Source organism: Eriocheir sinensis, chromosome 54 (genome assembly GCF_024679095.1).
Source record: "Eriocheir sinensis breed Jianghai 21 chromosome 54, ASM2467909v1, whole genome shotgun sequence".
NCBI classification, from domain to species: Eukaryota; Metazoa; Arthropoda; class Malacostraca; order Decapoda; family Varunidae; genus Eriocheir; species Eriocheir sinensis.
Window position 1 is genome coordinate 1,167,867 of NC_066562.1, and position 25,024 is coordinate 1,192,890.

The window sequence follows — 25,024 nt, forward strand, 5'->3', positions numbered from 1 at the left end:
CTGGGTAGGAGAAAGGTTGACATTTGTTCATCATCATCATTTCATTGACGCCTGCTCCTAGGAGCTCCCACCAGGGGATGGCCACGGCAGAAGAGCTCCACTCCACACTTCTTCCCTTCACCCCTGTGACACATTCCAAAACGCTCGTACACACTTTCATTACTCATTCCATCCATTCTACTCACACCACAAGCACTCCTCAAATAACTCATTTCCATTGCCTGCACTCTAGACCTCTGACTTTCATTCCAGGCCCACGTTTCACTTGCATATGTGAGGGTTGGTACTATTATTGTATTTCTCAAATCCCTCTTTACCTCCATGCTCACACTTCTGCCATTCATGATTCGTCCCAAAAGACCCTACCACCCTTCTTCCTTGCAATGCCCTTTCTCTTATCTCTCCCTCCATACCACCATGCTTACACATAACTGATCCAAGGTGCTTAAACTCATTGACCTCCTCCATTTCTTCACCATTCAAAATTATTTTGCATTCTTTTTCACATTCGATTCCCACTCTGTATGGGCATACAAAATCTACAACCTCACTTCTACTTCGCTCACAAACCACCACTTTACTTTTGTTGACATTTACTTTCAGTTTTTCAAAAACACTGACCAAATTTTGTAGGTCACTTTCATTTTCTGCAATGAGCACCGTGTCATCAGCAAACAGTATCGAATTCAGTACCCACTTCCTTTCCTCATCGAACAGTCTTACTCCAACTTCTCCAACTTTACCCTTAATTTCTCTAATAACACCATCCATATAAATATTGAATAACCATGGTGACATGACGCACCCTTGTCTGAGGCCCACTTTTATCTCAAAATGTTCACTTGTTTCTCCAGTAATTTTGACACATGCAGATGCATCCTCATAGAAAGACTTTATTGCACTAAGCAGTTTTCTTCCCACACCATAAATCTTTAAAACATCCCACAATGCAATCCAATCAACTCTGTCATAAGCTTTTTCCAAATCCATGAAGGCAGTGTATACATTTGTTGTGTGCAGGAAGTGCAATTTAAGGGTGAAGGAAGCAGAATGATAGGAAGTGGGGAAGAAAAGTACAAGATGTGGTGGAAAGGGGAGAGTGGTGGAGGGGGGTGAGTCGGAGGGGTGGGGATGATGGTGAGAGAGGAGCTAATAGAGGATGTAATAGAAGTGAGGAGGATAACATCAAGGATGATGCTAATAAGAATGGTGATAGGAGAAAACTATTCAATGTTTTCTCTGTGTATGCCCCTCAGGTGTGGGGGACAGACGAGGAGAAGGAGTTTTGGGGAGTGCTGGATGGCGAGATGTCAGGTCTAAGAAATGAGGTGTTCATTGGAGGAGATTTGAATGGTCATATAAGGCAAAGTAGAGATGGATTTGAGGAAGTAATGGGTGTGTATGGTCACAGAAAGAAACAGAGAAGGGGAGAAAATATTAGAGTTTTGTCAGGGCAGGGGACTGGTTGCGGCAGACACTATGTTCAAGAAAGAAAAAGGTAGAATGGAGGAGAGCCATAAAGCGTCCAACCGCTCAGGAAGAGTGAAAACGGACGTTTGAAATTATGATGATGATGATGACTAATAATCTAGAAATTTCATTCTGTAATTGGCAACCTGTGATGTATGCTTCAGGAAATGAGAGTGAGCACTGCCTGGAGGGCTCGTCACGCCTCCATGATCCCACTCTTTATGGAGAGTCAGAGCAGCAGCGACGCATCCCTGAGGAGCCTGACCCAGGGAACTGAGTCAGAGGATGACACTGATGCTCCAAGAGGGGTGGAGGCGACACAGAGCAAAGTCTTCTCTGCCACACAGCAAACAGGTAAGACAGTGATACCTCTGCCAGCTATCATTGGCATTAATCCACTGCAGGACAGAGCTCTTTACCCCCCCCCCCCCTCTCTCTCTCTCTCTCTCTCTCTCTCTCTCTCTCTCTCTTTTATATATATATATATATATATATATATATATATATATATATATATATATATATATATATATATATATATATATATATATATATATATATATATATATATATATATCTATATATGCCACACAGAGAGCAAGCAATTTTGTGACTCAGCATGATCCTGGCTGGTTTGAGTCATACTAGTACAGAAGTAGTGCTGCTTTTTTGTTATGCTTGTTATATCTTTTTGTCAAAGAAAATTAGGTAGGATTTCTTTAATAGTTTTCAATGTTCCATTAATTTTTGTATATGTAAACTTTGTTCTCCATCAGCTTGTTCTTAAGTTTCCTCAGTCCTTAGCAATCTCTGTTGAGGCCCAGGACCCATTAGCCATTTTGTTGAGGTTGGTGGTATATATATATATATATATATATATATATATATATATATATATATATATATATATATATATATATATATATATATATATATATATATATACATATATATTTTAGAAATGATTGATTCGTCTCATTTTTACTGAAAGCAATTTTTTTATTTAATCAGTAAATCTCATATTCTGATGATTCAGATTATCAAAATCAAGTAGAAAGTAAAATACCATATTTTTAGCCACAACACTCTCTTGTAAGGTAATCTGTATTTCTGTACACATTATTGTGGTCAAATAAACTGCAACAAAGAACAGCACAACGCGTCACTCACCTCCGTCAGGGCAGTCACCTTTGATGACACAGACCGAGTCAGCACGAATGGAAAACAACCAACCAGTAGCAACCGGGCGCCCGGCAACCCCACAACGAACCGGCCAATCTCCAGGACCAGACAGGGAATCACAACAACGCAGCCAACGGCCCAAGGATCCAAACCATCACACCATCGCCGAGAGCCAACCCCCACTGCCACGACCCTACCCGAGCGTTGCCCAAATTGGCTCCATCGTTATTTCAATTGGTTCGCCAACTGCTCCGCTTTGGTGAATCAATCCATCTCGAACAACCAAGCAGTCGAGCCTAAACTACCAACTAGCCTACTTGAAGTATCTATTTACAACCACACGCCCCCCTGATCTTAAGATCAATTCACGAACCCTACAAAATAAGAAAACCCATTTAACATATATACAGCAAAAATACCAAAACAAAAGATAACACCACATTCACCCCAAAACACGTTCAAGGTATATTACTTTACTCCTCCTCCACATCACTTCCCGTCTCATAATCTCACATCCATGCTGGTCGTCGTCTCTCTCTCTCTGCGATCGCCTTGGTACACTTTCAACGTCTTCCACCTCTTGTTCATCTTCAGTACTTGCCTCTTGACTCTCATGTTCTTCACTACTCTCCGATGGAAGTATCACTCTTCTTACATCTAAGGTGTGGCGAGGAATCCCATCAACGCTGAAGTTGTTATGAGAGTGCACATCTGTCACCGTGCCTCTTCTCCACTGTGATGTACACTTTGCATTCGGAGGCTTTGTCTGTTTGTTTACGGGATTCCCACGAACACAAAAACTCAGCACAACAATAATATCTTTCCATGCTAATATCTTTTCAGTATGATCATATTCGCCATGGAAACCTTCACCAGCAAAGTCATGACATATTCACAAACACCACACACTCTACTATGAGGCGAGAAAATTGCATCAGACAACTCAAAAATTTAAAGACTCGTCTAGCATTTTCAGCCATGAGGCTTGCGGCACAAGATGGCTGCGTCAGCTGTTGGTGTCCCATTTTCTTTCTTCTGTAGGAAGCGAGACTTTCCTCGATGTTTTGCTTCGACAAGACGCCCTTTAGACGTCTCATGACCTTGTGCGAGTTATGTCCACCTCACCCTATACCAGAATGATAATTACTAGTAGTATGTACTTTTTAAACCAGCCCACTTTTTAGGTTATAATTCCTTATATTACTGACAATGTTTTCTTTTTGTGATGTAACATTTATTCTCCCTCATGTTTTCTCTAATGTGATCTGTACAAACAATGCCTCCTTCTTGTCATCTAGGTGCAACCTTTAACTGGGTCACAGAATCAACTTTCAACACCTTGGCAGCTGACAAAGAGTATGAGGCCACCCACGCACCAGTCCAGACTTCTGCGGCTCAACCCATGTTCACTGTTGGTACATCTGGTAAGACCAATAAAATTCACCATAGATTTGCCCTAACCCACAGATTATTTTCTTTTATCTCATTTTTCTCTTTGCTGCACTCCACGTGTGAAAAACTGCAAGTCATAAAACAATATACCGTATTTGACAGCTTATTAGACGCCCTTTTTTTTTTACGGATAAAAAAAGACCTAGAAAATCACTCTGCGTCTTATAAGGTGAAGGTTCAGTTTTTGTTTACTGGCTAGTGAAGTGTTAGTGGTACCTGGCACTTAGATTAAAGCAGATGTTTGTTCACCAAACCTCTCCGCTAATGTAAACAAAGTGGCGATCACTGTTACGTCAAGAACAGCAACTTTTCCTTAAGTAACCATGTGTAACAGTAGTACTTACTGCTACTTCATATAAATTAACATGCTTGTATGTAAACAAACTAGCGGACGGCTCCATCCCACTCAGCCAGTGGTGCCGAATTATCGTACTGGACGTCGTATTTACCATTCTTAAGCCTCAAACTCTCGTAACCTACACACATAACAATGGAAAATTAAAAGAGTTAGCGTTTAGACTGTTTCTCATTGATGTTTCTTTGTTTTTTGCTGAAGTTATCGGTCGGAAACTACGGAAAAAAACAATGCGATGAGTACGATAGTTTGGTAACATTGCGCTCAGCCCATGGTATCAATGTCTATTGGGCCTTTGAGAGGTAAGGACGCCGCATAGCTTGTCTTCCACCCCACCATCAAGTATTAGTGAATTCTCGTCTCTCCCATTTGTGTTAATACTCTATGTACAGGTAGCTCTCAGTTTACGCGAGTATTGTGTCCTTAAAGAGGTCACGTAAATGAAAAACAATGTAAATCAAACAAAAGGTAGGTTTCTATCAAAATATAAATACAGGTAACTCTTGATTTACGCGAGTTTGGTTTATGTGTTTTTGAAATAACATGTGGTCCAAAATCAAAAAAAAATTTTAATTTACATGTTTTTTCACTTATAAGCGACATTTTATGGAGTGGCCACCATATGTCTCATGCAACTGGACTCACAGTGCCTGCAGAATACAGCTGAGCTCAGTTCTTCCAGCACTTGAACAACAATACAGAACTTTTTGCCAGCTCAGCAACTCATAGGATGGGCAGGTACGGTACCAGCTACTCAGTACCAGATTCTCAGTACACAATACTAGCCAGTCGCTCATGGTGTCCCTCATTTCTTCACTCACAGTGAGAGAGAGAGAGAGAGAGAGATATCTCGGTGAGAGAATATCCATATCTCTCTCTCTCTCTCTCTCTCTCTCTCTCTCTCTCTCCACTGAAGAGGAAGAAATGAGGGACTCCATGAGCGACTGGCTAGTATTGGTACCAGTACCGAGCAGTCTGGTACCGTTAGTACCGGTACTGGTACCGGTACCTGCCCACCCCTATTGTTGAGTAGCGTGGCAGCGTGGGTACTGTATTGTTGTTCAAGTGGCGCACGGGAAGAACTGAGCTCAGCTGTGTGGCCGCGGCACCATGTGAGTCTAGTTGCACGAGACATCTAATGGCCACTCCATAAAATATCACGTATAAGTGAAAAAATGTGTAAATTAAACATTTCTTTGGATTTTGGACCCCGCATTATTTCAAAAATGCGTAAACCAAACTCGCATAAATCGAGAGTTACCCGTATATCCATGTACATCCAGTACATTTTTAATTAATTTGAGTGTTTGCTGGGATCTTGGAAAGTCCATTTGTGGCTGTTCCCGGCGATACGCCCGTACAAACTTTATACCCGTTACCCCTCTGCCACTGTTGCAGTCTCCGCCATGTTTGTTTGCTCCTCAAAGCAGTAGCCTCGAGTCTCTAAGAAGGACCAGTTCTGGCAGGTCCCAATAAGTATCAAGCATTTTAAATGTAAAACATTGGGATTTAGGGCCCATCTCACAGTCAATTTTCTTTGTTTTGATCGTTTCCAATGAGCGGTGATTGCTGCTATAGTATTTCCTCGTCAAACTGGCTGATGGGATAGTGGCGGCTGCAGGGTTAGCCCTGCCCCGCACCTTGGCACATACACTCAACACCTCTCGCTTCCTCTGCAGCCGCCACTACCCCATCGGCCAGTTTGATGTGAAAGTACTATAGCGGCGATTGCTACTCATCGGAAACGATCAAAACAAACAAAATTGAGTGTGAAAGCAGCCCTTAGTAAGGATCAGAATACATATGCAACTTTAAAAATGACCTGTTAGTGGTGACGGCAACGAATGTCAGGCAAAAAATCTTCACCAAAAACTCGTAGTTTAAACCCGTTTATTTATGTATTCATATATTTATTTTTCAAATGACAGCCCAAGTTGGGGGTGCGTCTTATAAGCCATCAAATACGGTAACTAATTTTGGCTACCCATTTAGGGTAAGTTTCTTTCCATTTTCACAGATTCCTTTCAGTCAGAGCCACAGCTTTAAATGAAGTGTTTTGCATGACATGAGGATTGGGGAAAACAGCATTTTAAATTAAACAACATATTTACATTAGAAATGTTGACTAAATGATAGGAGGTAAAGTTTCTCTCCTATTTACAGATTCGGGGCAACCACAGTCAAAGCTTATAAGGAGGCGCTTCGTAAAGGAGCAGGATCGGGAAAAGCAACACCTCTATTTTGCCAAGCTAGAGGAACGGCGCAGCAAGATGAGGGCAACTCTTGAAAAAGAAAGAAAGTCCCGCAGAGAGGCCCAGGTGAGGAGGACTGGGATCCACTCACTTCATCTTCAGTGTGTTGTTGATTGTCCCTCCCATCTTATACACTCCACTTGGTCTATTTTTACTTTTTCCCATTTTCATTGTGTGACACTTCATCATCATCATCATCATTTCATCGACGCCTGCTCCTGGGAGCTCTCACCAGGGGATGGCCACAGCAGAAGAGCTTCCAACTTTCTCTATCCAGACACTCCCTCCTTGCCTGCTCAAAGTTTCTCAAGGATCTTTCCCCCCTCTCCCTAACGTACTCTTGCACCCTATCCCTCCATTTCACTGGAGGTCGTCCTCTAACATTCCCTCCCTCTATCTCACTCACATACACCCTTCTGGTCATCTTACTCTCCTCCATTCGCTCCATGTGACCAAACCACTTTAAAGTCTGTCACTTCACTTCTTCCACCACTCCACACTTCTTCCCTTCACCCCTGTGACACATTCCAAAACACTCATACACACTTTCATTACTCATTCCATCCATTCTACTCACACCACAAGCACTCCTCAAATAACTCATTTCCACTGCCTGCACTCTAGACCTCTGACTTTCATTCCAGGCCCACGTTTCACTTGCATATGTGAGGGTTGGTACTATTATTGTATTTCTCAAATCCCTCTTTACCTCCATGCTCACACTTCTGCCATTCATGATATGTCCCAAAGACCCTACCACCCTTCTTCCTTGCAATGCCCTTCTTCTTGTCTCTCCCTCCATACCACCATGCTTACACATAACTGATCCAAGGTACTTAAACTCATTGACCTCCTCCATTTCTTCACCATTCAAAATTATTTTTGCATTCCTTTTCACCTTCAATTCCCACTCTATATGGGCATACAAAATCCACAACCTCACTTCTACTCCGCTCACAAACCATCACTTTACTTTTGTTGACATTTACTTTCAACTTTCTCCTTTTTACATATACTATCAAAAACACTGACCAAATTTTGTAAGTCACTTTCATTTTCTGCAATGAGCACTGTGTCATCAGCAAATAAGATTGATTTCAGCACCCACTTCCATCCCTCAGCATACATTTTTACTCCAACTTCCCCAACTTTGCCCTTCATTTCTCTCATAACACCATCCATATAAATATTGAACAACCATGGTGACATGACGCACCCTTGTCTTAAGCCCACTTTTATCTCAAAATGTTCACTTGTTTCTCCAGTAATTTTGACACATGCAGATGCATCCTCATAGAAAGACTTTATTGCACTAAGCAGTTTTCCTCCCACACCATAAATCTTTAAAACATCCCACAATGCAATCCAATCGACTCTGTCAAGCTTTTTCCAAATCCATGAAGGCAGCGTATAGTTGCTTTCCTTTTGCTATTATTTTTTCTACTACCATCCTGAAGGCAAATATCTGATCCACACATCCCCTTCCCTTCCTGAAGCCTCCTTGTTCTTCAGTGACTTTCTCTTCTGTAAGTCTTTGCACCCTCTCTGTTATAACTTCCATATACCTTTCCGGGTATACTCAGGAGACTTATACCTCTATAGCTCCCACATTCCCCTCTCCTGCCCTTCCCCTTGTAAACTGGGACAATGATGGGGTTTTTTTTTAGTCTGCTGGCACCCCCCCCCCCATGCTACTTCACATATCTTGACCATCCATTTAACAACTACATCTCCTCCACACTTCAACATTTCTGCTGTGATTCCATCCATTCCTGCTGCCTTTCCATTTTTTAATCTTTTTATTGCCTGATTTACTTCTTCATATGTTATACTTCCTTCTTTATATACTCCTCCTCTACCTCTACTCAAAACTGCTGCTGTTACAGCTGCTGGACATCCATCCTCAGAATTCATTAAGTTTTTGAAATATTCTCTCCATCTCTCCTTCACAGCTTCCCCGTCTTTCAACATCTTTCCATTCTCACCCATAACTTCTCTCTCCTGCACTATATCTATTACTCTTGAGTAAAAACATATTAAATTTGTGACACAAGATTTACCTTGTCTGAATCCAAATTGACTTATTTATTATCTTCTCTCTTTCTAGATGGTCTACCCACTGTCTTTTAATTACCTTCTCACACAGCTTGCACATGACACCAGTTAGGGGAACTGGTCTGTAGTTCAGAGGCTCTTCTCTATTTCCACTCTTATAAAATGGGACCACATGTGCCCTTTTCCATTGTACTGGGACTTCCCCAGTCTTGACTGAACAACTTGCAATGTCCTGAATTGGTTCTATTAACTGCTCACTGCACTCTTTTAGTACTTGACTTGGTATTTCATCTGGACCCATCGCCTTCTTACCATCTAGTGATTTTAATAGCCCCATTATCTCCTATCTGTTCACTTTTGTGTTTTCCATTCTCGTGTGTGTGCATTTGTGTGTGCAATGTGTTTGCATGGGGGGGGGTTCAGAGTAGTTTTTTACTGATTCTAGTTGTAATTAGAATGGTGCAATAGATTAGTGAACAAAACCTTGCCCATAGATATGACTGGTAAAAATTATGAAGAGGTGTGTCATTCAACAAAATTTAGAGCTAATCATCACTGACAGGTCACGCTGTACAGGCAGTACCGTGTTGGCGAGCTGCCTGACATTCAGATTCCTCACCGGGCAGTGATAGCCCCCCTCCAAGCTTTGTCGCAGGTATGCAGTTGTTATGTTGAATACACATGCACAGGGTAAGTGAGAAAAGTTAGAGACCATTCATGAAGCAGATAACAATTGAGTAATTGACTTGTATTTGGGAAAGTACAAAGATCTACAGTGTATCAAGAATAATACATGAAGCCCATATAAATACTTATTTCCAGTGTGGTCCTCTTTTTTTCCATTTTGTACCCCATGTTTTTATAAACTTAATTTTTAACAAGTGCAGTGATATGTAAAATAAAGTTTTAAAGCTGTAAGGGGTATAACTTGTGTTTTAAGATCAAGATTTTCCAATTCAGCATGTAATGTCTAGTCCTTTGTCAAGTAGGTCTAAAAAAATAAATAGTTGTTCCCTTTTCCAGCGTGATGACAAGGTGGCCCAGATGTTGTTTTCTGCAGTGGTGCAGGGAGTGGTTGACAATGCCCCTACCTTTCTGTCACCCGGAGAAAACGACATGTGGAAACAGGAGATCAGGGAATCTCTCAACACAATCATCTCCGAGAGCTATACCAGCCACCCAGACGTGCTCAGGGCTCTCCTTCATATTGTTATTGATAATGACATCCCAGTCGATCCTAAGGCTCTGGCTACTGGTATGTTGCAGGATATACCAAATTGTTAACTTTGTGTGCTATATTGTAATTAAAAGTTAAACAGCTTTGTAGACAGGGAGGACAGATGGTGGTTTTCAGGAGCTGCCATATGCAGACTGACTGGGTTCTTGTATTTTACTTTAATCAGTGTGTGTCCTTGCAAATGCATGTTCATGAAAACAGAGTTAAGATGATGACATATGACATTAAGAGAGGCACTAGGTTTTCTTGTCTGGTTAAAAATAACCATAGTGATGTGATTTCTACTATTTTCTTAAATTTCTAGCCTGCCACAGTGGTCACCTGGAAGCTCTGGGGATATTAGTCCTGGAAAGGCAAGTTTTGGTGTCCCAGAGAGAACAAGAGAGGAATCTATCCCCCCCTGCAAAAAGGCAGAGAACCACCGTACAGATTGCACGCCCAGATACGTCAGCATGGATCAGCATTGCAGAGTAAGAAAAGTCTTGAGCTGTTACAGTAATATGCCACTGTATATACAGTCATTCTTTAAATATTTGTTTGTACATTCTTTAAACATTTGTTTGTATTATGTCTTAAACACAGAAATTTTTATCCCCACAACTTCTTTACTATATTTTTTCCTGTTTGCTGTCAAGTCAATTATGCAGTCAGAAATCAATTAAACATAAGTTGGTCATTCATCATCATAATCACTTCTTTCATCCCCGCCACCAGCAGCATCACTCTCATTGTCTCTATCATCATCACTGAGTGTTTTCATCATTGTCATGTCACCACTCTTCACTATATTGCACATAGGCACTGCCTCTATAACCATCACTTTTTCTGTCGATCCAACTGACACCCTCTGCTTAACTTCCTCTTTTTGCACCATCTTTTCTTATCCATCAGTCTCTTTTTCTCAAGTTGAGCAGGTGTGGTATGACATGACTGTTTCTGCAGACTGTACAAGAGCCTCGGCATGTGGGATGTGGTGCGAGGCGTGGTGCACGGGGGACTCAGCAGAATCAAGCCAGAAACCAAAGAAGCCTTGGAAGCTGAGGCCAGTAATGACTATGTGGAGGCCTTCACCTTGTACCGCAGGGCTCTCAGCAAACACTGGGACGAGGAGCCGGAGCAAGCTGAGGTAGGCTGCTGATGAACACTTGGGCTGTGTTTTGTTTTTTTGTTTTTTTGCTTTAATACAGGATAGGAATATTGCAGAGTTTCATTGTATGTGGTTGATTTATGGCCCAGCTGCATTAATGGTGTGGAAATCTATTAGGCGGCCCATTTCAATGCTCCCCCCCCTTTTTGGTACTTAGAAACAGTCACAACAATATTTCTGAAATTTACATGGTGTATGAATGTGTCTGGTAGCTCATTTTGCTTCTCAGTTTAGTACAGGTAATTCTTGACTTAACCATGTTTAACCCATGCAGTGTCTAGTACATACAAATACGTACCTCTCAGGGAAGTAATAAGTACATACATATATATTTGCAATTTTAAACTATTATTTACATATATATATATATATATATATATATATATATATATTTATATATATATATATATATATATATATATATATATATATATATATATATATATATATATATATATATATATATATATATATATATATATATATATATATATATATATATATATATATATATATATATATATATATATATATATATATATATATATATATATATATATATCTATATATAGGTGGTTCTGAAGTTTCAACAGGGTTTAAGTAGGATCAACAAGCCAGTCATAAGTCAAATTGGTCTAAGTCGAAATTTACATTAAAAAATAAAATAAAATACTGTCCAAATGTCCACTGCGGATAGAGCGACGTTCCCGTGCCTCCCTAAGCCTGGCTCTGTCCTCGTGAACTTGCCTCGCCCCAGCCTTGCAATTGGTTTACCCTTCAGCCATGCTACATTGTGCATCAGAATTGAGCTATCAGGTTTTGCCAAGATGGTGGCATCAGCCAAACACCCCTCCAAGTCATTGTGCCAGGTGTTGTGTTGGCAGGGGAACAGTGTAAACAAGGCAATGTCAGGTGTATGAGTGGCCAGTCACCACCAGTGTCACTTCTGCTGCATCTCCTTACCTTCTGTAAACGTTTCGTTCAACCATGATCGCTGTTTCCTGTAAACGGTCGCCTGCATGGGAATCACATTGGCCCTCTTCCATTCTCTTGGTACTGTGCCAGTCTTAACTGGGCAATTTATTATTGTTATAATTTGGACCTATCAGTTCTTCACTACATTCCTTTAGCACTTGGCCCAGTATATCATCTGGTCCCTTTGCCTTCCTGACATCCAGTGACTTCATGAGGTTCAATTAATCATTTCTCTCCACATCTATATTTTCCAAGTTTTTAACTGTTCTTCCTCCTGTCATCATGGGTTCAAATTCAGACTCGTTGTTGAATGCCTCTTGAAAACTTTTGTTTAACACTTCATTAATCTTTTTCTCATCATAAAACTGCTCATTATCCCTTACCCTTATTACACTCACTTTTATTTATTTATTTATTTTATTTATTCATTTATTTATTTATTTATTTATTTTATTATTTATATATATATATATATATATATATATATTATATATATATATATATATATATATATATATATATATATATATATATATATATATATATATATATATATATATATATATATATACAGTAAACCCCGCTTAAGTCGGACCCGAATAAGCCGGATATCAGATCAGTCGTGTTTTTTTTTTTTTTTTTTTTTCCTCGAGTGCACCGGTAGGCATTTTTTGCCCTTTGATTGAGTAATTTTAAGCCACTCGGCTTATATACTGGCTAAAATACCCCTGCTATAGTCTGGCAAATCTTAAGTGGCGGCTCTGACGTAGACAGCCCGCTAGACACTGGTGCTATGTCTCCAACTGACCTCGTGCGTGCCTTTCACCCTTCTCTCTCTCGTGTCTCTCTTCTCTCTCTCTCACTCTAGTATAAAAATAAATATGGTTTTTGTGATTGATTCTCTATCTGTGAGTGAATACAAAGAAATTTGTACAACACTTGGCAGCGTTGCCACCGCGGCGTTGTCAGCTCAAGTCAACCCAACACATCGCAGTTGCCAGTTGCTCTGCCTGCTTTAATTATCGCATTTCTGCCATTTTTTGGTGTGTGTCTGCCATCTGCCATACAATATCAGCCATATGGCATAATTATGACAAAATATGGAGACTGTACCTGTACATGGAATGCCAGGACCGTCAAGCAAATTTTGATGTGAATCATCCAGGTGAATGGTGAGGTTCCGCTGGGGATGGCCAGGGAGTGGGGAAGGAGTGGTCACTAAGAACATTAAAATATTACACTTATTTCCACACCACCCAAGGGGTAAAGAGTCTTGGTGCATTTTTTTAAAAGAGGTTTATTATTATTATTATTAATATTATTATGCATTGTCATGCACCATACTCCCCGAATGAGAGTACACCCCTACTTTTCTCGCGCACACACACACACACACACACACACACACACACACACACACACACACACATACAGAGAGAGAGAGACACACACACACACACACACACACACACACACACACACACATACAGAGAGAGAGAGAGGCATGGTGTGCGAGGTCAGTTGGAGACGTGGCAACAGAGTCTAGCAAGCTGTCTACGTCAGAGCCGCCACTTAAGATTTGCCGGACTATAGCTCTTAAGGCGGACACACACTATACGATGCGGCCTGTCTGGCGGCGGAAAGTGGGCGGAGCATCGTCAGCCGGATGAAGCATTCACACTATGAGGCGGCCTCACGGAATACCGGGCGGCGGCCGTCACTCTGAGCCCCACCGCCGCAGCGACAACAACAACATGGAGCCGCTCAGCGACGTGTTCCTGGCTGCAGGCGCAGTGTTTTTATGTTTTATGTTCCACAAACATGGATGGCCCTTGTACAGATCAATAAAACTGATCCAAAAGTCTTTATCTATCCAGACGTCAGACATCTTGGAGCATAAATGATGTGTACACCACGGCTGTCAGCGCCGCTCTGATAATTCCCGCCGCGAGGCCCCGCCGCAAGGTGACACACACTGTGAGGCGGCGGACCGCGCAGGAGGGAATTTCACACATAAACAGAAGGCCATCGGGCCGTGTCGTGAGGCCGCGCCGCACAAATTACACACACACACACACACACACACACACTGCCTCATGGCCAATAGCTCCACGCACTTTTCGGCTGCCGGACAGGCCGCATCATGTACTGTGTGTCCGCCTTTACATCGTCCGAGTCATTTGAGGAGTTGTCCGAGCCGTTGGAGATGCGAAATTGGTGCATGTACCGCGGCACTGCCGGCGCCAAGATCAGTGTTTACACAGCTGAGTCAACAAGCACGTGGCAGTGTCTCCCTCAGCTTTCGCTCGCTCTGTAGCCCTTATTGTGTGTGTGTGTGTGTGTGTGTGTGTATACTACGTACATATTTAATAACAATAATAATAATAATAATAAACAGTTTATTAACCCTTAGATTACGGCGATCGTATATATAAGTGCGCTACCACACGCCCCACCCGTACGGGGATTATATATATAATCATATCACTCTACGCTCCCTACGTTTCAAATATACCGCCAGTTCTTGACTCAGAAGAATGGTGGAGGCATCTGGCATCCGTACACACATTCATTCATCTCAGCGCGCAGCCTACCGAAGGCCACAGATCATTTTCCACTTTTGTTCGGAATACATCTGTCATGTCTCCTGACGCGTCAAGCAGTTCCTCAGCTCCGGGCGGAAGTAGAGCGCGGGCGAATCAAAGTGACAGTGACTCTGATGACTGCTATGGTAGTGACATTGACAGAGGGAGGAGCAAGTAGAGAGAGAGAGAGAGAGAGAGAGAGAGAGCGGGGGGGGGGATGCTTCCACACGACACGTCACAGCCACGAGAAAATGCGCAATATTTTTGGCTGTCATAACTTTATTATTAGTAGTAGAGAAGTTTTATTACACCACCTTATATAGTAGATGAATATACAATTATTGCAAAGAAGAAAGACACCATTTCCACCTCTTTTAAATGTCTAAATTTTCCCCGTGCGCAACATCCAGAGAAATAAATTGCCACCTGTACTCTAAAGGTTAAGTGATTGCAGCTGTAAAGTTGAAAATATACATGTTAAAAAATACAATTTTGAAATATAATAGAGAAAAAAATTGTGTGTGTGTCCGTGCTGTGTGTTTATGTGTGTGTATTTACCTATTTGTGTTTTCCTAGATGTGAAATACAGGAAAAGAACCGGACTAGGCTCGTGCTGTCCCGTCTCCATAACACTTATTATCCAGTTTGACTTTAAATTCATGAATCGTTTTTGCAGACACAGTCTCCTCATCAAGTCCGTTCCATGTTGTTATGCTTCTTTATGGAAAACTGTCCCCGCCATGTTACTGTGCTGGTGTTTGTATTAGTGAACATCTATTAATGTGTTAGTGTGTGTGTGTGTGTTAGTGTCCATCTGTTACTGTGTGGGTGTGTGTGTTAGTGTCCATCTGTTACTGTGTGGGTGGGTGTTAGTGTCCATCTGTTACTGTGTGTGTGTGTGTGTTAGTGTCCATCTGTTACTGTGTGTGTGTGTGTGTTAGTGTCCATCTGTTACTGTGTGGGTGTGTGTGTTAGTGTCCATCTGTTACTGTGTGGGTGTGTGTTAGTGTCCATCTGTTACTGTATGTGTGTGTGTGTTAGTGTCCATCTGTTACTGTGTGGGTGTGTGTGTTAGTGTCCATCTGTTACTGTGTGGGTGTGTGTGTTAGTGTCCATCTGTTACTGTGTGTGTGTGTGTGTGTGTTAGTGTCCATCTGTTACTGTATGTGTGTGTGTGTTAGTGTCCATCTGTTACTGTGTGTGTGTGTGTTAGTGTCCATCTATTACTGTGTGTGTGTGTGTGTTAGTGTCCATCTGTTACTGTGTGTGTGTGTGTGTGTTAGTGTCCATCTGTTACTGTGTGTGTGTGTGTGTTAGTGTCCATCTGTTACTGTGTGGGTGTGTGTGTTAGTGTCCATCTGTTACTGTGTGTGTGTGTGTGTTAGTGTCCATCTGTTACTGTGTGGGTGGGTGTTAGTGTCCATCTGTTACTGTGTGTGTGGGTGTTAGTGTCCATCTGTTACTGTGTGGGTGTGTGTGTTAGTGTCCATCTGTTACTGTGTGTGTGTGTGTGTGTGTTAGTGTCCATCTGTTACTGTATGTGTGTGTGTGTTAGTGTCCATCTGTTACTGTGTGTGTGTGTGTTAGTGTCCATCTATTACTGTGTGTGTGTGTGTGTTAGTGTCCATCTGTTACTGTGTGGGTGGGTGTGTTAGTGTCCATCTGTTACTGTGTGGGTGGGTGTTAGTGTCCATCTGTTACTGTGTGGGTGTGTGTGTTAGTGTCCATCTGTTACTGTGTGGGTGTGTGTGTTAGTGTCCATCTGTTACTGTGTGTGTGTGTGTGTGTGTTAGTGTCCATCTGTTACTGTCTGTGTGTGTTAGTGTCCATCTGTTACTGTGTGTGTGTGTGTTAGTGTCCATCTATTACTGTGTGGGTGTGTGTGTTAGTGTCAATCTGTTACTGTGTGGGTGGGTGTGTTATTGTCAATCTATTACTGTGTGGGTGTGAGTGTCCCTCTGTGACTGTGTGGGTGTGGGTGTGTTAGTGTCCATCTGTTACTGTGTGGGTGGGTGTTAGTGTCCATCTGTTACTGTGTGGGTGTGGGTGTTAGTGTCCATCTGTTACTGTGTGGGTGGGTGTTAGTGTCCATCTGTTACTGTGTGGGTGTGGGTGTTAGTGTCCATCTGTTACTGTGTGGGTGGGTGTGTTAGTGTCCATCTATTACTGTGTGGGTGTGGGTGTTAGTGTCCATCTGTTACTGTGTGGGTGGGTGTTAGTGTCCATATATTACTGTGTGGGTGTGGGTGTTAGTGTCCATCTGTTACTGTGTGGGTGGGTGTTAGTGTCCATCTATTACTGTGTGGGTGTGGGTGTTAGTGTCCATCTATTACTGTGTGGGTGTGGGTGTTAGTGTCCATCTATTACTGTGTGGGTGTGGGTGTTAGTGTCCATCTATTACTGTGTGGGTGTGGGTGTTAGTGTCCATCTATTACTGTGTGGGTGTGGGTGTTAGTGTCCATCTGTTACTGTGTGGGTGTGGGTGTTAGTGTCCATCTATTACTGTGTGGGTGTGTGTGTTAGTGTCCATCTATTACTGTGTGGGTGTGGGTGTTAGTGTCCATCTATTACTGTGTGTGTGTGTGTGTTAGTGTCCATCTATTACTGTGTGGGTGTGGGTGTTAGTGTCCATCTATTACTGTGTGGGTGGGTGTGTTAGTGTCCATCTATTACTGTGTGGGTGTGGGTGTTAGTGTCCATCTATTACTGTGTGGGTGTGGGTGTTAGTGTCCATCTATTACTGTGTGGGTGTGGGTGTTAGTGTCCATCTATTACTGTGTGGGTGTGGGTGTTAGTGTCCATCTATTACTGTGTGGGTGTGGGTGTTAGTGTCCATCTATTACTGTGTGGGTGGGTGTTAGTGTCCATCTATTACTGTGTGGGTGTGGGTGTTAGTGTCCATCTATTACTGTGTGGGTGTGGGTGTTAGTGTCCATCTATTACTGTGTGGGTGTGGGTGTTAGTGTCCATCTGTTACTGTGTGTGTGGGTGTTAGTGTCCATCTATTACTGTGTGGGTGTGGGTGTTAGTGTCCATCTATTACTGTGTGGGTGTGGGTGTTAGTGTCCATCTATTACTGTGTGGGTGTGGGTGTTAGTGTATCTATTACTGGGTGTGTGTGGGTGTTAGTGTATCTATTACTGTGTGGGTGTGGGTGTTAGTGTATCTATTACTGTGTGGGTGTGGGTGTTAGTGTCCATCTATTACTGTGTGGGTGGGTGTTAGTGTCCATCTATTACTGTGTGGGTGTGGGTGTTAGTGTCCATCTATTACTGTGTGGGTGTGGGTGTTAGTGTCCATCTATTACTGTGTGGGTGTGGGTGTTAGTGTCCATCTATTACTGTGTGTGTGGGTGTTAGTGTCCATCTATTACTGTGTGGGTGTGGGTGTTAGTGTCCATCTATTACTGTGTGGGTGTGGGTGTTAGTGTCCATCTATTACTGTGTGGGTGTGGGTGTTAGTGTCCATCTATTACTGTGTGGGTGTGGGTGTTAGTGTCCATCTATTACTGTGTGGGTGTGGGTGTTAGTGTCCATCTATTACTGTGTGGGTGTGGGTGTTAGTGTCCATCTATTACTGTGTGGGTGTGGGTGTTAGTGTCCATCTATTACTGTGTGGGTGTGGGTGTTAGTGTCCATCTATTACTGTGTGGGTGTGGGTGTTAGTGTCCATCTATTACTGTGTGGGTGTGGGTGTTAGTGTCCATCTATTACTGTGTGGGTGTGGGTGTTAGTGTCCATCTATTACTGTGTGGGTGTGGGTGTTAGTGTCCATCTATTACTGTGTGGGTGTGGGTGTTAGTGTCCATCTATTACTGTGTGGGTGTGGGTGTTAGTGTCCATCTATTACTGTGTGGGTGTGGGTGTTAGTGTCCATCTATTACTGTGTGGGTGTGGGTGTTAGTGTCCATCTATTACTGTGTGGGTGTGGGTGTTAGTGTCCATCTATTACTGTGTGGGTGTGGGTGTTAGTGTCCATCTATTACTGTGTGGGTGTGGGTGTTAGTGTCCATCTATTACTGTGTGGGTGTGGGTGTTAGTGTCCATCTATTACTGTGTGGGTGTGGGTGTTAGTGTCCATCTATTACTGTGTGGGTGTGGGTGTTAGTGTCCATCTATTACTGTGTGGGTGTGGGTGTTAGTGTCCATCTATTACTGTGTGGGTGTGGGTGTTAGTGTCCATCTATTACTGTGTGGGTGTGGGTGTTAGTGTCCATCTATTACTGTGTGGGTGTGGGTGTTATTGTCCATCTATTACTGTGTGGGTGTGGGTGTTAGTGTCCATCTATTACTGTGTGGGTGTTAGTGGCCCATCTATTACTGTGTGGGTGTGGGTGTTAGTGTCCATCTATTACTGTGTGGGTGTGGGTGTTAGTGTCCATCTATTACTGTGTGGGTGTGGGTGTTAGTGTATCTATTACTGTGTGGGTGTTAGTGGCCCATCTATTACTGTGTGGGTGTGGGTGTTAGTGTCCATCTATTACTGTGTGGGTGTGGGTGTTAGTGTCCATCTATTACTGTGTGGATGTGGGTGTTAGTGTCCATCTATTACTGTGTGGGTGTGGGTGTTAGTGTCCATCTATTACTGTGTGGGTGTGGGTGTTAGTGTCCATCTATTACTGTGTGGGTGTGGGTGTTAGTGTCCATCTATTACTGTGTGGGTGTGGGTGTTAGTGTCCATCTATTACTGTGTGGGTGTGGGTGTTAGTGTCCATCTATTACTGTGTGGGTGTGGGTGTTAGTGTCCATCTATTACTGTGTGGGTGTGGGTGTTAGTGTCCATCTATTACTCTGTGGGTGTGGGTGTTAGTGTCCATCTATTACTGTGTGGGTGTGGGTGTTAGTGTCCATCTATTACTGTGTGGGTGTGGGTGTTAGTGTCCATCTATTACTGTGTGGGTGTGGGTGTTAGTGTCCATCTATTACTGTGTGGGTGTGGGTGTTAGTGTATCTATTACTGTGTGGGTGTGGGTGTTAGTGTCCATCTATTACTGTGTGGGTGTGGGTGTTAGTGTATCTATTACTGTGTGGGTGTGGGTGTTAGTGTCCATCTATTACTGTGTGGGTGTGGGTGTTAGTGTATCTATTATTGTGTGGGTGTGGGTGTTAGTGGCCCATCTATTACTGTGTGGGTGTGGGTGTTAGTGTATCTATTACTGTGTGGGTGTGGGTGTTAGTGTCCATCTATTACTGTGTGGGTGTGGGTGTTAGTGTCCATCTATTACTGTGTGGGTGTGGGTGTTAGTGTCCATCTATTACTGTGTGGGTGTGGGTGTTAGTGTCCATCTATTACTGTGTGGGTGTGTGTTAGTGTCCATCTATTACTGTGTGGGTGTGGGTGTTAGTGTCCATCTATTACTGTGTGTTAGTGTCCATCTATTACTGTGTGTTAGTGTCCATCTATTACTGTGTGTTAGTGTCCATCTATTACTGTGTGGGTGTGGGTGTTAGTGTCCCATCTATTACTGTGTGGGTGTGGGTGTTAGTGTCCATCTATTACTGTGTGGGTGTGGGTGTTAGTGTCCATCTATTACTGTGTGGGTGTGGGTGTTAGTGTCCATCTATTACTGTGTGGGTGTGGGTGTTAGTGTCCATCTATTACTGTGTGGGTGTGTGTGTTAGTGTCCATCTATTACTGTGTGGGTGTGGGTGTTAGTGTATCTATTACTGGGTGGGTGTGTGTTAGTGTCCATCTATTACTGTGTGGGTGTGGGTGTTAGTGTCCATCTATTACTGTGTGGGTGTGGGTGTTAGTGTATCTATTACTGGGTGGGTGTGTGTTAGTGTCCATCTATTACTGTGTGGGTGTGGGTGTTAGTGTATCTATTACTGTGTGGGTGTGGGTGTTAGTGTCCATCTATTACTGTGTGGGTGTGGGTGTTAGTGTCCATCTATTACTGTGTGGGTGTGGGTGTTAGTGTCCATCTATTACTGTGTGGGTGTGGGTGTTAGTGTCCATCTATTACTGTGTGGGTGTGGGTGTTAGTGTCCATCTATTACTGTGTGGGTGTGGGTGTTAGTGTCCATCTATTACTGTGTGTTAGTGTCCATCTATTACTGGGTGGGTGTGTGTGTTAGTGTCCATCTATTACTGTGTGGGTGTGGGTGTTAGTGTCCATCTATTACTGTGTGGGTGTGGGTGTTAGTGTCCATCTATTACTGTGTGGGTGTGGGTGTTAGTGTCCATCTATTACTGTGTGGGTGTGTTAGTGTCCATCTGTTACTGTGTGTTAGTGTCCATCTATTACTGTGTGGGTGTGGGTGTTAGTGTCCATCTATTACTGTGTGGGTGTGGGTGTTAGTGTCCATCTATTACTGTGTGTTAGTGGCCCATCTATTACTGTATGGGTGGGTGTGTTAGTGGCCCATCTATTACTGTTACATAAGAACAAGAACATAAGAACGTAAGGAGTCTGCAAGAGGCCGGTTGACCTATACAAGGCAGCTCCTGTACACTCAACCCCACCTTACCTCACCATCCATGGCTTTATCTAACCTCTTCTTAAATGTATCTATGGTATTGGCACCCACAACATGGCTCCCAAGCCTGTTCCATTCGTCCACCACTCTATTGGTGAACCAATTCTTTCCTATGTCTTTGTTGAATCTGAATTTGTCTAACTTAAAACCATTGCCACGCGTCCTACCTGGCTCTTTCACTCTCAAAATTTTATTGACATCCCCTTTATTAAAGCCCTTCATCCATTTATAGACTTCGATCAAGTCTCCTCGCAACCTTCGCCTTTCTAGAGAGTGTAGATTTAACTGCTTCAGCCTGTCTTCATAAGGCAAGTTTCTCACCCCCTGAATCATCTTTGTCATCCTCCTCAGGTACAGATTCTAACATCTTGATATCCATTCTATAATAGGGGGACCAGAACTGAACTGCATAATCAAGATGAGGCCTAACTAGTGCTAAGTAAAGTTTGAGGATGACTTCAGCGCTCCTATTGCTTACGCTCCTTGAGATGAAACCCAGTACTCTGTTTGCCCAATTTTTAGCCTGAATGCATTGAGCCCTAGGACGGAGGTCAGCGCTCACTAGGACTCCTAAGTCTCTCACGCCCAGACCTGCTTAGAGGAGTGTCATTTAAGGAGTAATTGTGTAAGGGGTTATTCCTACCTACACTCAAAATGCTACACTTCCCGACATTGAATTCCATCTGCCACTTCCCCGCCCGATCGTATAGTCTGTCAAGCTCATCCTGGAGAACGGTAGCGTCCCTGTCTGATTGGATTACTCTACCGATCTTGGTATCATCTGCGAACTGACTGACATCACTACTAATTCCTGTGTCCAAGTCATTGATGTAAATAATAAAAAGCAGAGGACCCAGCACCGACCCCTGTGGGACTCCACTCATAACACTGCCCCATTCAGATTTCCTACCATTGATTTGCACTCTCTGCCTCCTACCACTAAGCCACGCCCTGATCCAGTTCAAAACTTTCCCATCTACGCCATGAGCCTGTAATTTTAGTAATAGCCGGTGATGAGGGACTTTGTCGAACGCTTTACTGAAATCTAGATATAATATGTCATAGTTTTCATCTCTGTCAACCGCCTCGATTACTTTAGTGTAGAAGGACAACAGTTTAGTAAGGCAAGACCTACCCTTTGTGAACCCATGTTGTGAATCATGAATTAAATTATGCTTTTCTAGATGGTCCCAAATGCTCTGGGCTGTAATTGACTCCAACATCTTTCCTGCAACTGATGTTAAGCTAATTGGGCGATAGTTTGAGGTGGCTGACTTGTCTCCCTTTTTGAAAATCGGCGTCACATTAGCTACTTTCCATTGATTGGGCACATACCCAGAATTTACCGACATCTTAAAGATATCGGCAAGAGGGTCACTAAGGACTTCCTTGCACTCTTTCAGAACCCTTGGGAATACTTTGTCTGGGCCCGGCGATTTGTTTTTCTTCAACCTACCAATCTCATCCTGGACTACTTGCCTAGTGATGATCACATCCCTCAACTTGTCAGTCTTGTCACCCTCATATATCTGAACTCTCTCCAGAATGGTTGTTAGATTTTCCTGCGTGAAAACTGAGAGGAAATAGTCATTCATCATTTGACTCATATCTTCTCCATTCTCAACGAGCTCGCCCGTGTTTGTTTTCAACGGTCCAATTCTGTCCCTTGTTTTTGTCCTGCACAATTTGAAGAAGCCCTTGGGATCGCTCTTGGCCTCGTTGGCTACCCTAATCTCATAATTTCTTTTTGCTAGGCGGGTGTTCTTCTTCATTGATCTGACTAGCTCAACATACCTACCCCTGAGGTGGATCTCTCTGTTCTTTATTTTCCTATAAATTCCTCTCCAAGCCTATTTCATGCTTGAGTCTGCGGGTCATCCATTTGGGGTCGTTATTTTCCTTCCCACGTGCTTGGTAAGGGATATGCTGTCTGACCCTCTGCAATTTCTCTAACTAAATTATTGTTGGTCATTTCTACATGGTTCCCCTGTCTTTCCGGTTCCAGCCCTGAGATCTGGCCCTCATCCAGCCCTTGGGTTTCACAATTTACCTCCTCAAGGTGTCTTCTGAGCCCCTCATAATCAGCTCTTCTAAAGTCGGGCACCAACACAGGGTTGAGTTCATGGGTCACCGCCCAGTCTAATTTAAACCTAATTTCCTTGTGATCACTGCCACCTAATTCTCCCCCAACATCTAGCTCGCTGATCATATACTCAGTGTTAGTTAAGACCAAGTCCAGAATGTTGTTACCCCTGGTGGGCTCTGTTACTGTCTGCTTGAGAAAATTATCTTGTATTACTTTCAGAAAATCCTCAGACTCTAGATCACCCACCACACCTTCCCAATCTATATTCCTATAGTTAAAATCCCCCATTATGCATACATTTTTGCTCCTGCTCGCCCTGCCTACCTCTTGTAGTAATATATCAGTGTCTTGCCTGCTGAGGTTGGGTGGCCTGTAAAGAACCCCTAGAATTAGTTTGTCCTTCCCTTTGTGGACGTCCACCCAAACTGATTCTGAGTCGCCATTTGTTTGAATAATTGTTAGCGGAACATTCAAGTGTGTCTTTAACATAAAGTGCCACCCCCCCTCCCCTTCTTCCCTTTCTATCTTTGTGAAACATCTGGTAACCATCTATTTCATACTCCGACATGAAGTTTTTGTTGGCAGTATCCACCCATGTTTCCGTGATAGCTATAATGTCAAATTTCTCGACACATGCTTTCCCCCTCAGTAGATCTACCTTGTTCCTGAGACTCCTACTGTTGGTGTAATAAGCTGTTAGCCCGTCCTTTCTTATATCCTTTCGATTTCTCCTGCGCCCCCCTAGTCCCAGTCTGCGATGCATTGACAGGCCCTCCCCCCTCGCCTACTCTAAAAAATTCTGTAGGGTGCTAAGTGATCACTCATTGTAGAAGAGGTCCCAATTATCAAGGAAAAACCAACCATTTCGCTTACAGTGGGCCGCCAGCCTGCTGTTTACTGCTAAGGCTCTGGAAAGCCATCCCTCTCCCACCCCCCTCCTCGGCAAAACGCCACAAACAGCCGGCACCCCCCCGAAGTCCCTCACTTTAGCAAACGATTCCCTGAAGCACCGAAATATCTCTTCGCTACCCACCTTACTGATGTCATTACCACCAAAACTGCAAAAGACGATTGGCTGTGTCCCCTCCCCAGCTAAAATTTCCTCCATTCTGTCAGATACGTGCTGGATGCCTGCCCCGGGAAAGCACACTCGAAGCCTATTTTCCTTGTCCCTTGAACAAAAGTACCTGTCAAGGAACCTGACTTGAGAGTCCCCAACCAGCAGTACTTTCCTCTTATTAACTTTGTCAGTAGACGGAAGGGAAGCCGCTACAGGAGGAGAGGGAGGGGCAGCAACAGAGGAGGAGGAGGAGGAGGACGATGACGATGACGATGAGTGGGAGAAGGAGAGAGAGGAAGGGGATGACGTCGAAGGGGGAGGAGGACGATGAGTGGGAGAAGGAGAGAGAGGAAGGGGATAACGTCGAAGGGGGAGGGGGGGAGGAGGAGGTGGCTGAGGTGGTGGGGGAGGTGGGGGAGGAGGGGGGAAAGGAGGAGGGGAGAGGGAGGGAGGCTTGGGAGATAGCGGTAGCAGAGGAGGGGGGAGGTGATGTGGGGGAGGACAAGGAGAGAGAATGCGAGGAAGAGCAGGAAGAGACGGAAGGGAGGGAAGAGGTGGAGGAATGGGGAGAGGGGGGTGATACCACTCGCAGTAGGTAGACAGGGGCTGCCAAGTATAGGTCAGTGGGCTTTTTGTGAGCCCCTTACGTTCTTATGCTTTAACTAAACACCGCCCGGGGATGCCCGGGC

The 25,024-nt window shown here is 43.4% G+C and overlaps 1 protein-coding gene and 1 long non-coding RNA gene across 4 annotated transcripts in view; one reads left to right on the forward strand and one right to left on the reverse strand.

Annotated features, from left to right (window-relative positions):
• Positions 1-25,024, forward strand: part of LOC126983497 (DNA-dependent protein kinase catalytic subunit-like) — a 96,328-nt gene that overhangs the window by 59,453 nt on the left and 11,851 nt on the right. For 2 of the 3 annotated variants that reach the window (XM_050836243.1, XM_050836242.1), the window contains exons 42-48: positions 1,635-1,824; positions 3,951-4,076; positions 6,623-6,777; positions 9,329-9,421; positions 9,790-10,021; positions 10,308-10,473; positions 10,946-11,129. In XM_050836243.1, coding sequence (XP_050692200.1) covers positions 1,635-1,824; positions 3,951-4,076; positions 6,623-6,777; positions 9,329-9,421; positions 9,790-10,021; positions 10,308-10,473; positions 10,946-11,129 — 1,146 coding nt within the window. Of the gene's footprint in view, positions 1-1,634; positions 1,825-3,950; positions 4,077-6,622; positions 6,778-9,328; positions 9,457-9,789; positions 10,022-10,307; positions 10,474-10,945; positions 11,130-25,024 lie in introns of those variants that run through there. The other variant, XR_007735943.1, reaches the window with a different exon arrangement.
• On the reverse strand, positions 97-9,322 carry LOC126983503 (uncharacterized). Its single transcript, XR_007735947.1, has 2 exons — positions 7,338-9,322; positions 97-234 (listed from the first exon to the last, which is right to left on the reverse strand). It is a non-coding gene; the product is annotated as an uncharacterized LOC126983503 (long non-coding RNA).